This window comes from Malurus melanocephalus, unplaced genomic scaffold, assembly GCF_030028575.1.
Source record: "Malurus melanocephalus ecotype Western Australia unplaced genomic scaffold, MMel_1.1 scaffold_432, whole genome shotgun sequence".
Lineage (NCBI taxonomy): Eukaryota > Metazoa > Chordata > Aves > Passeriformes > Maluridae > Malurus > Malurus melanocephalus.
Window position 1 is genome coordinate 439,779 of NW_026623664.1, and position 14,427 is coordinate 454,205.

General features: G+C 41.0%; 1 protein-coding gene across 1 annotated transcript in view; it reads left to right on the forward strand.

The window, feature by feature from the left end:
- Window positions 1-4,344, forward strand: part of GADL1 (glutamate decarboxylase like 1) — a 69,201-nt gene extending 64,857 nt beyond the window's left edge. Inside the window, exon 15 of the mRNA XM_057380014.1 lies at window positions 3,572-4,344. Within this exon, the coding sequence (XP_057235997.1) occupies window positions 3,572-3,745 (174 nt within the window). The 3' untranslated portion in view covers window positions 3,746-4,344. The remainder of the gene's footprint in view (window positions 1-3,571) is intronic.
- Window positions 4,345-14,427: the final 10,083 nt, after the last annotated feature.

Here is a 14,427-nt window from a genome sequence, read left to right on the forward strand (position 1 = left end):
AAGAACCAGGCTTGCACAGCTTGGCCACTGAGAGAATGGTTTTGAAGGCCTTGCTAGTTGGAAGAAGAAGAAATGATCTGAAATAGGTGTTTCATCAAGTTGTCTGAAAAGATTTTTATTGTCCAAACTTGGGGACTAGCTCTTGGAGACACTAGGTACGGGATTTTGCTGCCAGGAAAGTGCTCCATCCTTTTGTTGAGCTAGACTCTAATGGTGGTTGCTGAWGTGTGTTATGCTGTCACCTGAGCCTGATGCAAATTCTTTAAATGTTAGAGAAATTTGGATTAAATGCCATTGATGAGTCAATTAGTTATCACAAACCTAATTGTCAATGTAGGACAGTGTAATCAATGAACATGCAATGTAGGACACAGTGCTTTAAAGGTATCAGAGTTGGTCTGTGGTATTACTGTGCAGAATCACTTTTTTCAAGGATACCTGAGATATAGAGAGGGGAGTATGTTGCTCTTCTGATCCCCCTAAATACTTCAGCTGTAGTGTCTAAGCTGGTCCCAGCCACTTATGATATTGCTCCATGTGTGCATGTGCTGGGAAGGAGCATTGGCATCCTCCATGATGAGGATCAGCTGTGGTCGGGACTCTTGACAGAAACAGTTAAAGTTTAGGGCTAAAACTTTCTGTTTGTAGTGTGGCTGAGTGCTGGCTGAGGGTTGGAGAGGTTACCCTGTCACTCAGGTAGGCAGAGAAGGAGCTACACTGCTCTGCAATTTTGGGTTTATTTTAAAAAGTTCTGCTATTTTTRGTAAGGGAAGTGTGAGCTGCTGCAGCCGCTGTGTGGGTCTGCACAGGCAGACTCTGATGGACCCTTCAGTCCTTAGGCAAAGCAGTTCCCTGGCTCTGGCTGCTCACTGCAATGTGGGAAACTCTGCTGTACAGCAGCCTGGCACACATGACACCTCCTCCCCACATTCCTGGTGGAAGATGGACCTGTCTGACTGTCTTTATGCTGCTGTAGTGAGCATTTGAAACAATAATCTCCAGGATGGATTGACAGGGAAGGTAGAGGTGAAGGGAGCAAAGGAGAGAACTTTGGGCATAGAATATATTACATTTAAATTCTGAGAATGCTCCACGGATGGGCCACATAAAAAATTAGGTTTACAATTTGAACTAAGTTCTGTAGGAAAATAATTGGACTGGTGGAGCAATCTCATTCTGACTAAATTGCTTTCCGAGGAGCCTATCCTGGATGGTGCTGTGCAGCTCWTTCTGATATTTGAGCATCCTCAGATCTCATTGACTTTGGTGGAAATTAAACTCATTGAACTCCTCACTAGGCAATTAGTTTCTATTTTTTCTGCTGCAAAGTGTAGCTGCCTTTCCCTCCTGTTAGCACTCACACCCTGTGCCACTCAAGTCCAAGCCTTAGCACACACGTACCATTTAATGGTTCTTTTGTGAGACATGTGCTTAAACATTTGAACACAGATTCTGCTTCTTTCTGTTTTCTTTGGATAGGATCCCTGATACTTTTGTTACACTGRCTGCACCACTTTAGCAAAAACAACATGCAAAATACTTGATGGAAATTCTTTCCAAAGTTAATCCTGTCAAAAGCTTATAAACCAGTTTTGTGTTTTGATTTGTTTCATTATGTAGGAAGTGTTTTGCCTTCAAAAAGCAATGGACATACTTCAAATTAAGAGGACAGCTTCCTTAGCATGGAAGATGAATGAGATAGGAAATGAGATCACGAAATTGTGGTTTATCTACCTTACYTTTCCATGAGAGAAGACCTACTGAAATGCGGTATATTTACAGTCCTCAAATTACTGAAGCTGTAAATGTTTTTGCTTTCATGGCCTCCATTTGTGCTACTGCACATTTTGGGATGATGGATTATGGAGCGCCAGATGTTGGGATGCAGAGAATCAATAGTGTGATACAAAAAGATGAAATAACTCTGATGGAACATCAATAAAGGCTAAAAGTTGCCATAGGGATTTGAATCTTAAAAAAGAGCCTGAGAAAGTGTATTGAGAAGAATTCACTTCTCCCCTTGCACTTGTAATGTCTTTATTTYGTGAGCAGAAGTCACCTGGGGGCTCTGTCAAGTACAGAGGTGGACGAATTTTTTCTTTTCTCTGTGTACATGGTGCCCAGTACAACACTTCTGGGCCACAGTGTCACTGTGTCAAGGTAATTTCAAGCCACAGCTGCTGTGGGTACAGTTTAGAATGTTTGGTGARGGTTTTATTTTATTTTTTAAGGAGTAAATTAAATTAAATTTGTTATGAATTTGCACCCTACTCGCAAAAGCAAACTAGATTAATACATTTAGAAGTAAYTAGCTGTAGTTCACCTCTGTGCTGTTAGGACACTGTTCTGGGGAAATGGCAGCTGCTCCTCTGCTCCTGTGACCCGTTCTCAGGGGACTTGGCCACTAAAAAGCACTGTAAAGCTAGGCTGTTAGTGCTGAGAAACCTATCTGTTTCTAAAAAGCAAAAAAGAGTACTGAAATATGCAACACAAAGCCATTAAGGTAAGGTTGGCATCATCATTTTTCTTTTGCAAATCAGGCAGTGGTATGTGGCAAAAGTTTTAGAGCTGAAATCAATTAACACAGAAACCAAGGTTAGGTCACACAGCTATTTTCTTAGCTCAAAGTCAAACCATCACAAAAAGAAGACAAGGAACACACTATTTGAAATACCTTAGTGTTATTACTAATACATTAAAATGCAAGACCTTTTCAAAAATACTRCTTCAGTCAAAATACTTAATTCTGCCTTCCAAGGAATAGTCCAGCAGTGAGTTTCAGCTTATAACCTATTTCAAGCATGACAATGCAGAACTACTCACATGCTTAAAGCTATGCACAAGATTAATTGATCAAAGTGARTAGCCTGGCTGGGATGAGATCAAATGCTCTGCTACAAGGACCTGACTCTGCCCATCTCACTCTTGATTTTTTTCTCCAGTAAGACACCTGTGAGGTTTCCTCCCACGCAACAGAAAACTGGTGCAGCCAAAGGCTACTCATGCCTTAAATCTAAGAGATGAAACCTTAAACTCCAGGATCAGGCCTTGTCCTTTARTATTGCATCACACTGACTTTTTTGGCAACTCGAGTTTCACAGGGGTTCAGTGCAGAATGTCCTCTAGGGACAGCTGCTTTGCAGATGTGGGGRGAGAAGGGTCATCAAGGGTAAGAAGTCATGCTTAACCTAGCCAGCACAAGGAGACAARCCCTGCCTTTAACCAGCTGCAGCTGGTGTTCTTCCTCAGTTCAAACCTTTGATCTAAATCAGGAAGACTGGGAACCTTAACCCAGCCTTTCCCATGTCGCAGCTGAATGCCTCAAGCAGCAGGATTTAGATCTTGCTCCAATTCTTTCAGGAGCTACAGAACCCCTGGGTCTCAGTGCTCTAAACCTACAGGTCTGAGCTTTGCTTTCCTTGGGGCAGGCAGTTCAGAAGGGGAGGCAAAGGGTGCAAAACTCAGATGCCTCAGAAAAAAACTTTTTAAGCCACAAAACACACTTCCTGCCTAAACACGCTCTGAGTACAACATCAATCTTTTTTTTTTTTTTTCTTGTCTCCACTTTCAGGTTGCTCCTATAATTAAGGAGAGGATGATGAAGAAGGGCAGCATGATGCTCGGGTACCAGCCTCACCGGGGCAAAGTCAACTTCTTCCGCCAGGTGGTTATCAGCCCGCAAGTCAGCCGAGAGGACATGGACTTCCTGCTGGATGAAATCGAGCTTCTTGCTAAAGACTTGTAGCTGTAGCTCCACAGCATCAGGTGCTGCTCATGTGTGATATTTATGGAGAGAGTGGCAGCAGCATTCTGGTGCTATTTTATGAAAGGTAGTAAAAAGCTTGACAGGTAGTTTGGAAAYTGTCATTTTACACATTGGTGTTGAGAACTCTGCAGGTAGAACACCCCTTCACAGGAAAGTATTTGCTGATGGGGGCTTGGGGACAAGCTGGTGCTTCCAGCACCATTGCTGCCATTCTGGGAAGTGTTTCCTTGAGAAGGGAGCACTTCTGAAAATGGTGTCTGTGTCCCAGAGAAGGCAGCTATTTRCTGGGTGCCTGTGCACAGTGTAGCTCAAACTGCATGCAGGCAAAATTCCTCTGAAGTTGTGGTCAGGAGTGGATTCGTCAGCAAGCCTTAAGATGCTAGTTAATACTCTGTCAATATTTCAGTTTGGTTGGCAATTTAAGTGATGAGACTGGAACTTGTGAACTTCTGTGAAGAGTTCCTTGAGGCCCCTAGCTATGTGGGTTGCCCGGGTTTTCTGCTGTGGTCACAGACAGTGGAATGGGGCTCAGTTCTGTCACCACATAGGGATGTTTGCAGGAACCTCCTGCACAAAGCCCTGAGTAACCARYRTKGACCCTGCTGTGAGCAGGCTGAAYCAGATGACCTTTCATGGTCCCTTCCAACCCATGGGATTTTGTGATTCCAAGAAACACAGTCATTGGGTCCATTCARTGTTTGCTGGTGTTGCCTACCCAAAATATTGCCACCACTTCAGGAGAGCTGAAAATATTGGAATAAAATTTRGAACTTCTTACCTCTTCATTAACAGGAGTTACCTACAGTTTCTGAACTGCTATTCACCTTCATCTATTTTTAAAGTGTAAAGATTTATTTAGCAGCTTTTAGATGCACTTTAAAATTTTAACAGAGAAAAAAATATATTTACCTAGAAGATACATATTTTTTATGCATGGTGACTTTATATTAATAATATAGCAAAACAGCTTATTTGTCATTGTTTGTTTGTATTTTCCTACAGATTTGAGATGACTCRATCTTATGTTATCAGTATATAATTTGTAATTTTACTCTGAAATTACAGTAGTGGTGATGAGAGAAAGTCTTCCTGTGATTTTAGGATATGAACAGCTGGAACATTTTTGGTCAATCTTAACTTACAAAATTAAATTTTGCACTTTGTGTTAAGAATTAGGCCATACCTTTCATCTGTTTTTTATTCTAGAAAGATGATCCTTTTTCTAAAGATAGAAACKTATTTCTTGTGATGATGTTGTTGCAGCAAACTAATGGAAATAGCCATGTGTTTCACCTTGTAATCAATGTCTACTCAACTTTAATGTTTTGCTGTTTGMTCCTTTTTCTGTATTTGAGGTAACACTGACCAATATAAACCTTTTCGCTATAATGTTTTCTCTTCTCCTGAAAGCTKTTTTTAAACACAATGCTTCCTTGTTTTCACTGCCTACATTGTACTATGATCCAACATTGCGTGAAATTCCTACTTCCAGTCTCCAGGATGAATGGTGTGGAAAGCTTAACAAGGTCATGATAACCAAGGAGGTCACACYATCAGAGCAGTAGTTAAGAGCAAGAGTCACCCTGCAGCACTTGACCGTTGCCTTTACCAGTGTCCTGGAAGTGAATGTACTTGTGCTTTCCTAGTTAATATACTTGTGCTTTCCTTGATCCACTGGATTTAAGCCAAACCCATGCTAATAGTATTATGAAAATTAATATCACAATGTGGTCCCTGGATTTTGCTCTTTAATACCCACAAATCACTCCATCATTCAGTGCCTTGTGCTCCTGGCTGTAGCAGCTATCCTGATCTTGGAAAGCCTATAACTAAATTCAGGGCRTGTAAGGCTTATTTTGCCTCTCAGTCACTCTGGGAGGAACATAGAGTGCACAAGGATTGCTGCATGGTGGGGATGACTTTGCTGCTGCTTCTTGAGTTACAGCTCTGTTACCCCTTCTTCTTCTCTTTTTTGACCTTGAAGGGAAAGACAGAATACAGTGTCAGGACATTGTGGTTATGGTCCAGATTCTTGGTGAATACTTAGTTTTTGATTAATGGAGAAGCAACAACACCTTTCATCAGCTAAGAATTTGGCCCATGGTGTTTTGTGACACCACCACTATCAAAAAAATGTTATTGTCTTGTTTCTCATCGTGTTCATTGTGCCTTTCTCTGTTTCCAGACACCGTGACTCTTACGGCACATGCCAGACTGAAAGTAATACAGTTCCTTTCTGTAGCAGTTGTGGCTATAGCACTTTTAATGAGAGCAAACTGGAACTTTTTTCATATAGAAAATAGGTCTCTGATCAACATGTGCACTGATTTATTTGAAGCTATAGGTTAACCTTCCCGTGTGATGTGAGTACCTTATCCAATCTCCATATATTTTCCATTGTTGCTGACCCCTTACCATGTCCCAGGTGCACAATATGATGGTTTAATTTCAGGACTAATGCAATTTTCTCACAGCTGCTTRTTTAGGACTACTGTGTACAAAATGTCTATTTTGTAGCTGGTGATTTTAATAAAAAGTGAAGTAAATGGCACCCTTATATATACAGGCTGTGTTTGTCATTTGTCAATCTAAAACTGCACATACAAATATAGAAGGTACCTCTAAGCACTCCAGACAGATAGCACTTCAACTTTAAGATGTGAAACCTAGTTTAACCCTGCTTCAGGATGTGGTTTATCTGTGTGTTGTGCCCATATCATCTTTAATAAACGTTTTGGATGAAAATATGTCACAATTTATCTTACTCGTGCTTTCAAATGCAGAATCTAAATTGCCTGTGCAGAAAGGCATTTAATTTCTATTATTTTTTTTTTGCTATTCTAGCTAGTTGAGATTGGCCCATGAGCTCCCTCTCCTAGTTATTAGAAGCTCCATCTCTCAGGGTGCTAAACCAGGTTCTGGAAGTAGTGAGGCACATGCATAAATCAGTGTAGAAACTGATCCATTTGTTATCTGCAATTTCTTGCATCTACTACTAATTATTTTTTCAATAGAAAAGGAAAGAAATATTTAGATAAAAGGGATACAGAGGTATATTTTGCTCTTAGTTGCGTGGCTGTATCATGTGAGAACTTTGGGCATTTTTTTTATGGGTTCATGTGCAAAATCACTCACATAAATCATTGTGCCTAGAGCCAGCAGTCCCTGTCTCAGAACTTYTATTCAGATTTTAAGTGATAAATTAATACTAATCATCAGAGTCTGATTACATATGGTTTTTCTGCTTCACACTCCCACTGATTTWACAGGAAACCCTTGCTGGATTGGCCTCCGAGTCTTATCACTGGGATCTTTCATTTCAACACCAGTTTGACACTCTGAATATAGTTTATCTGCTCGAGGTTTGTGCCTAGAGATTCAGATTTATCTTTATTTTTGTGAGACTGAATTGAAAAGTATTTTCATTTGTATCCTTCAATGTTGCATTGAGATGCTTTTCAAATATCATTTGACCTGTCCTTAAAGGACAAGGAATGTCCTTTAAGAAAAGCCTATTARAACTGGTAGAGCTGCATTCCCAGAATGCCAGGTAAGAGTATGTAAAAACCTGTTATGTGCCTGAGGCTTCCTCATGCACACACACCACAGCACTAATTCATGCTCAAATAATTTTTATTTTTAAATCTCTGGGTATCAGGATAGGGCTTACAAAACTGATATAAAATGCTGAAAGCACAGGAGAATAATTCGGAATTACTAAATGTTAATGGCTCTGTGGCAAGCCAAAAGTGGCATTTGAGCCCCATATTTTTAACACTGCTAAATCTGCCCAGCCTCTCTTCCCTATTGGCTGCTTCCATGGTTTTTCAGTGGYTGAGTGAAGCATGGAAAATCAGTTGTTGGAAATTAGTTGTTGTGGGTGAGGCCCGCTCACGCCTGCCCTTCTTTCCGTGGGGTAACTGGTAAATGCTGATAATTATTTGAGCTTATGTGTCGAGTGCAGTGACTACTAAATATTGCTACTGTTAAATCCTGAAATAATGCAATTGCACACRTTAATTTTGTCTTAATTGCTCACGCTAATTGCAGGTTAGATGCAATCAAAGCAGTGCTGCCTGGCAAATGCACTGTGCACACCACAAGAAACCCTGTTGGAGGGGTTTTCTTTCTTTAAATTGAAACTAGTCTCCCACAATTACATGTTTTTGCTTCAGACGTACAATTAGATGTTATTACTCTAATTCTGTAACTACTCAATAATCAACCAAAAAAAATTACTTTGAGAAACAAAACAAAACAAGGAAATTTGCACCGTGAGAGGCACAATAAAGAGAATGTCAAAGGTTTCCAGGCAAACCCACAGAAGGAAGCAATGGCTGTGTGAACGATTAACCTCTGCTATGTCTGTTTTGCCTGAATGTGCTGTGCTGTGCTGCAGGAGTGGAGCAGGGAGGCTGTTCCTGTCATGAACTTGTACATGCCCTGGCACTGCAGCAATCTGCCCAGCATGCCATGGCCCATCCACTGTCCCAGAGAAGCCTTGAAGGAGGCTGGACACTTTGCAGTACATCAATAACTTTCGTATGTATCAGGGCAAAGTTTGTTTTAAAGTGGTCTCAATAAGGAAAGTGACACTTGAAGGGGTGTTCTTTAAAGAGTCCAGCAGAGAGGACCACCTTCAGCCTTGTTAGCTTACATGCAACTAAAGAACAGTGGATCACATTTTAAAAATTCATTAAAGAAAACTAGCAAAATCTTTATTTTATCAAGGACAAAGGCAAATAATAGAAAGTGGAAGACATGGGCTCTTAATAATTCAGTAAAACACAGATGTTTTTTTTTTTTGATGAAGTAATTTCTTTCTTGTAACTTGGACAAAGCTATTAAAAAYGAAAAGTATGATGAAAGCATTTGTCATGAAACAGCACAGGCCCGTGGAAAGTAACATTTGTCTTTGGCACTGTGCAGTCTATATTGTCCTCTGCACAACATAGCTCTTCCAAGAAACTCTCATCCAGCTTGTCATTCTGGAAGTGACTCCTCAATTCTGTCAGGGACTGACACTGGCAGCTTTATCCATCCTTTCTTTTCATGCCAGAGGATATGGATTTTTATTTTTTCTCTGTTTCTGTACCCTCTCTTACGTCTGTAATTTTTTTTCAGAGGGATATTTTCAGTATTTGGAGCTATAGGAAAAATGTCAGAGTAGCAAAAGGGGTAAGATTGAAAGTTGCAGCAAMAGTAGCGCTCAGGTTATCTTGAGGTGATGTTTTGCCTTCCTTTTTCCGGTAATAGATTTGTCCAGATGCTCAGATGATGAGCAGTCACTGCTTCTGCTGGAATTATGGCAAAACCAAAATCAAGACTTCACAGGGGAGATCAGTTTGGCCTTGGGAAACTGAGTAAGASAGTGAGAGAGAAATGTTGCTTGTCCTCTTTTACAGATGAATGATACACAAAGAACTTAAAAATTCTATTTTTGTGAAAACTTGTCCTGTAGCTTTAGAAAAATTGTTGAAGGAGTTACTAACAGGAGACAGCAGTGTGTGAAAAATGAGACATASTCTGATATGGGCTTAGCAGAGGGAGATGCTACTGAACTAGCCAGAGAGCTTTATGGGAATAAAAACTTGATTTTCTAGACTGGACTCTTAAAGTATTTGCTGTTGGGAAAACCTACATAAGATGGGAAGAAGGACTGAAAATGTAAAGTGGATAGGACTGCTAGTGAAAGATGAAAATGACTAATGGGGACAGGATGATATTTGGGTATTGATCCTGAGCTAATCCAACATCACACTATCATCTCTAAYCCTTCCAGAAAGAGCAGACATATGTTCATGAAATTTTCTTATGAAAGTATGGTGGAAATTTTAGAGTTTGACATGTATGTAGAACTAGGTGATTTTTAAGAGCATGTGGCAGGGGAGAATCAGTCAAACAAAATGCAAAATGTTTGGGGACTTGCAAAAAGCGGCAAGATTTTTTTTTGTTCAAGGTAAGACAAATGAAACACTTGCAAAACAGAAAATTGTTAAGRTAAGTATAATAATGGCATAAAAAACAATGTATGAGCTAAGCCTAAATTACATGTAAATAAAATAATTCAGCCAAGAAATTCAGTGGTTATCAAAGTAGACCCAGCCTCTCATCTGGAGCACAGCAGCAGGGACACCCTAGCTGGGCAGCAGGGACACCCTAGCTGAGCAGCAGGCTCAGTGGCTGGTCCAGCCCTGTTGTATTTCCAGCTGTGGGCAGTGAACAGTGAAAATATTCACTGGTGCTCCAGAGCCAAAGCACAGCGCTGCAGAGTCGTGTGCTCCATCTACTGGCGTCTGCTCTGGTAACAAACTTGTTCCACTCTCAGGAAGTCTCCTCCAAAGAGCACTCCTGCACCTCTCAGACACAGCAGAGGAGGGAACTGGAAGTGTAAGATCATGGCATTTTTCTCAAAAAAATGATTTGTCAGAAAATGTTGCTTTGATTTAGGCAGTCTCCTGTGAAAACATTGGATTTCAGTGGACTTCAGGGAAATATATGCAGACCTGTGATAATTTGTTTTTATCATGTCTAAATAGTGACTGGAATGAGTTTTCATGCTGTGTAACCCATTATGACACTGGGGTATTTGAGGCAACCAAGATGAACAATGAAGAACTCTGGACAACATGAAAAATTCACTTCCCTGGTTCTGAGACACTCAGCCAAGCCTCGCTTTTTACCAAGGTGAAAAATGGAGCTCAGGAACATACAAGCCTTTTTTGAGTTGTATGGCTTCAGAATGCTCCATCTCCAGGCTCGATTTTATCATAGAATCATAGAATATTCTGAGTTGGAAGGGGCCCATCAGGATCAACAAGTGCAGCTCCTCGCCCTGTGCAGACACCCCAAGCATTCCACAACGTGCCTGAGAATGTCCAGAAACTTCTTGAACTTTGCCAGTCTTGGTGCTGWGACCACTTCCCTGGGGAGGCTGTTCCAGTGCCCCAAAACCCTCTGGGTGGAAAACATTTTCCTGATATCTGATCAAAATGTCCCCTGGCCCAGCTTCATGTTGATTCCTTGAGCTCTGTCACTGATAATGAGAGTGAACAGATCTGTAYCTGCCCYTCCTCTTCCTCTCCTGAGGTCTCCCCTCARTCTCCTCTTTYCCAGGCTGAACAGACCAAGTGAACTCAGCTACTCCCCACCAGGCTTCCCCTCCAGACCCTTCACYACCCTTGTRGYYCTCCTTTGGACACTCTCTATTATCTTTATATGGTGGTGCTCAAAACTTTACCCAGAACTCAAGATAAGTCTGCACCAGTGCAGATTAGAGCAGGACCTTCGTTCTGAAGTAATCCAAATGTAAGGGGTTTTTATTTTTGTATTTTCCTTTGCATAAGAAATGTCAATGTACTGTGGGGAGTTACAGAAGAGGATGTTCTTGGCTTCTTGGCCACTCTGAACTCAGACATTTGGAGGTATTGATTGAATACAGCCCTGCAACTCTTGTGGCAGGAAAAGATCTCAAGATGTCATCTAGAATATATGAACTCCATCCTGAAATAGGATCAGTGACATCAGAGARCTAGTATCCAACTTTTGCCAGGTCTATAATTCATGACCAAAGCTTCTGGAAAACCTACAGTCTTCCCATGAGATTTTTGTAATGGATAATGTAGATTTTCCCTTATGTCTTTGATCTCCACCATGATTAGGCCAATGTATATTTTTCCCCTTTGTGTTTTCTACATCTTCAAAGATTATAATCTTATTACTCCTTCACTGTCTTCTTGTCTRGTCCTGTATTGCAATCATTCCTCCCATGTTTCCTCAAGAGGCCATGTTTTAAAATCTTCTGATTATTCTGTCCAAACCAAGACAGAGCTGTCCTCTGGAATCTTACCAGCTTTTAAAAGAGTGGCAGGATCACTCTGCATCTCTCAGYTACCACTGCTCTTTATCCATCACACTGTGAAGTTCACCTTCTTTTGTAACAGCAAGACAGCAGAGATTCTTGCCAGCTTTGTGATCCACCCTGAGCACTAGAGCTTCTTTGGCCAACTGTTTAAGTGGCTTTTCCCAATTAGATATCTGTGTATTTAGTTAGTCCTTAGTAAGTGTTTCCACTAAAGATAATCATGCTTTTTCACTATATTTATTCAATCTGCCAAGAAAAATTTGAATTGTCAGTCTGTCTGTCCTGCAGCACACTCGCAGCCTCTCGCAGCATGACTCAGTTTGTAGATTTAATAAGCAGAAATTTTTGTCCATCACCTAGACTGTTACTTAGAGCACTGGGTAGGAACTAGAGGTGCTGTGGAATCATACTCAAATGCTGCCCAGGGATCTACATAGTTTCTATTAAACCTTTCAAGCCAGTGTTTATTCTGTGTTTGAATTTAGACAGCGTTTCCCTAGTTTGTGAGCTAAAGTATCTCTTGAAATTATGTCTAAAGCCTTTCTAAGCTCGAGGCATAGGATGATTACTGTATCTTTATTTTGCAAGAGCTACTGCTCTGTAGGAAAAAAGGATCATGATGAATCCATGTTGACGCCTACTCTTCTCTCATTGATTTCCAATTGTTTTCTAATAGTTTGCAAGGGCCTGGGAAGGGGAAGATGGAGCACCCAAGTCTTGCCTTGGTATGGAGTCACCATGTGGCTGGGATGTGTATTTGGTTTTGGAGCCAGGCATGTACTCTCATTTTATGCAGGAAAGTCARAGTAGTCAAAGAGAAGCATGGCTAGATCTGAGATTGTGAGGGTGAATTTCATGCAGACCAGTCAGGCTGAAAAAATACAACAAAACTAAGCATTTTTCACCCTCTTGTTATCCTGTGCTATTTCAAAAATTAATCTTTTATTGTCTGACTATAGCTAGAGAGAAGGCTAATAAAGCCAGACAAGTACAAAACATTTTGACCTTTCCAGGTACTTTTCTCTTTTKCAGTTCTTCCTGATGGGTTTTATTTTCTGTGGGGTTTTTTTTGTGTTTTGGGGTTTTTAAAATTTTTTTTCTTTTGTTTCATTTTGTTTTGTGTTTCTTCACAAAGCATACCTTCAGCATTTAGTTTAATAGGTTTCTTTAGAACTGGAGGATAGAGATGTTGCTCTGGACCCAAAATGTTGAACCTGAGGAACCTGATGAGGCAATCATGTAGGAGACATGGCATTAAAAATAAAAAAAAGCCACTTCCCCTTCCCAATTAAGAGCTCTTCCMCCTTAATTACTGCCCTAATGAAAGCACACCATGCAACCCACCATACCTATGATTTAATTTTATTTCTCCTGGAAGACAATTAAAGTAATCATCTAAAAATACGATTCTGTCCCCAGTGGAACGGACCCATGCTGGAGCAGTTTGTGAAGAGCTGCAGCCCACGGGAAGCACTCAGGCTGGAGAAGTTCATGGAGAATTGTCTCCCATGAGATGGACCCCACTCTGGAGAAGGGGAAGGACTCCTCTCACTGAGCAGTGGCAGGAACAGCCGTGATGAGCTGATTGTGACCCYCATTCCCTGTCTCCCTGTGCCACTGYGGGGGAGGASGCAAAGCCTGTGAAGGAGGGAGGGGTAGGCAGAAGGTGTCTTTAAAATTTGTCTTACTCCTCATTATTCTGCTTTGATTTTTATTAGTAATAAACTAAGTTAATTTCCCTAATCTGAGTCTCTTTTGCCTGTGATGATAATAGATGGGTGATCTCTCCTGGTCCTTTTATCAGCTCATGAACCTTTCACTGTGTTTTCTCTCCCCTGTCCAGCTGGCATCCAGCCAGCATCAACCCACCAYAGGATGGTTTAATAGGGAAAGCAAGAGCTGTGCAACCAAACAAAGGAAAACAAGGAATTAAAATTCAGTGCTTCCCATGGGCAGGCAGGCGTTCAGCCATCTCCAGGAGAGCAGGGCCCCATCACATGTGACAGTCACTTAGGAAGACAAACACCATCACTCCAAATGTCCCTCCCTTCCTCCTTCTTCCCCTTCTTTATAAACTGAGCATGATGTCATAAGGACTGGAAAATGTTTGGGTCACTTTGGGTCACCTGTCCCAGCTGTGTCTCCTCCCAGCGTCCCATGCAATCCCAAATTCCTTACCAGCATGGAAGTATGGAAAGCAGAGAAGGCCTTTGGCTCTGTGCAAGCCCTGCTCAGCAACAACAAACACATCTCCATATTATCAACCCTGTGTTCAGCACAAATCCCAAACACAGCCCCATATAAACCACTGTGAAGAAAATTAACTCCACCTCAGCCAAAACCAGCACATATCCTCGAGTTAATAATTTTATGATTGACAAGATATGTGGCTCGAGCAAGAAACGTGTTGCTACGATGGTAAAGAGGAGGAATTCAGTCCATAGCATTCATACATTCCTATTGCTAATGTGCTGGCTCTGCATGCAGAAAAGGAGATTAAAAAGATGAACATCAGCATTTGACCTGTCTGACCTATATCCAAAGCTCATTTCATGCATTTGTCCATGAAGTAAATTTCCATCTCTTCTAGAAGCTAATATGATTGATTTTGCACATCAGGACAAGTAGTGCAAAAACGGAGAGCTCCAGCCTCGCCATCCCACGTGACAATCAGGCCTCAGCAAAGACTGTCAAAATGTTCATTGGAAAATTGAAAGGCAAAAACTTTTTGTAAAAATCCATTGTGTTTCTTTCTTGTATTTCTGAACGAAACACTTTGCATTATTAGCACTATGTG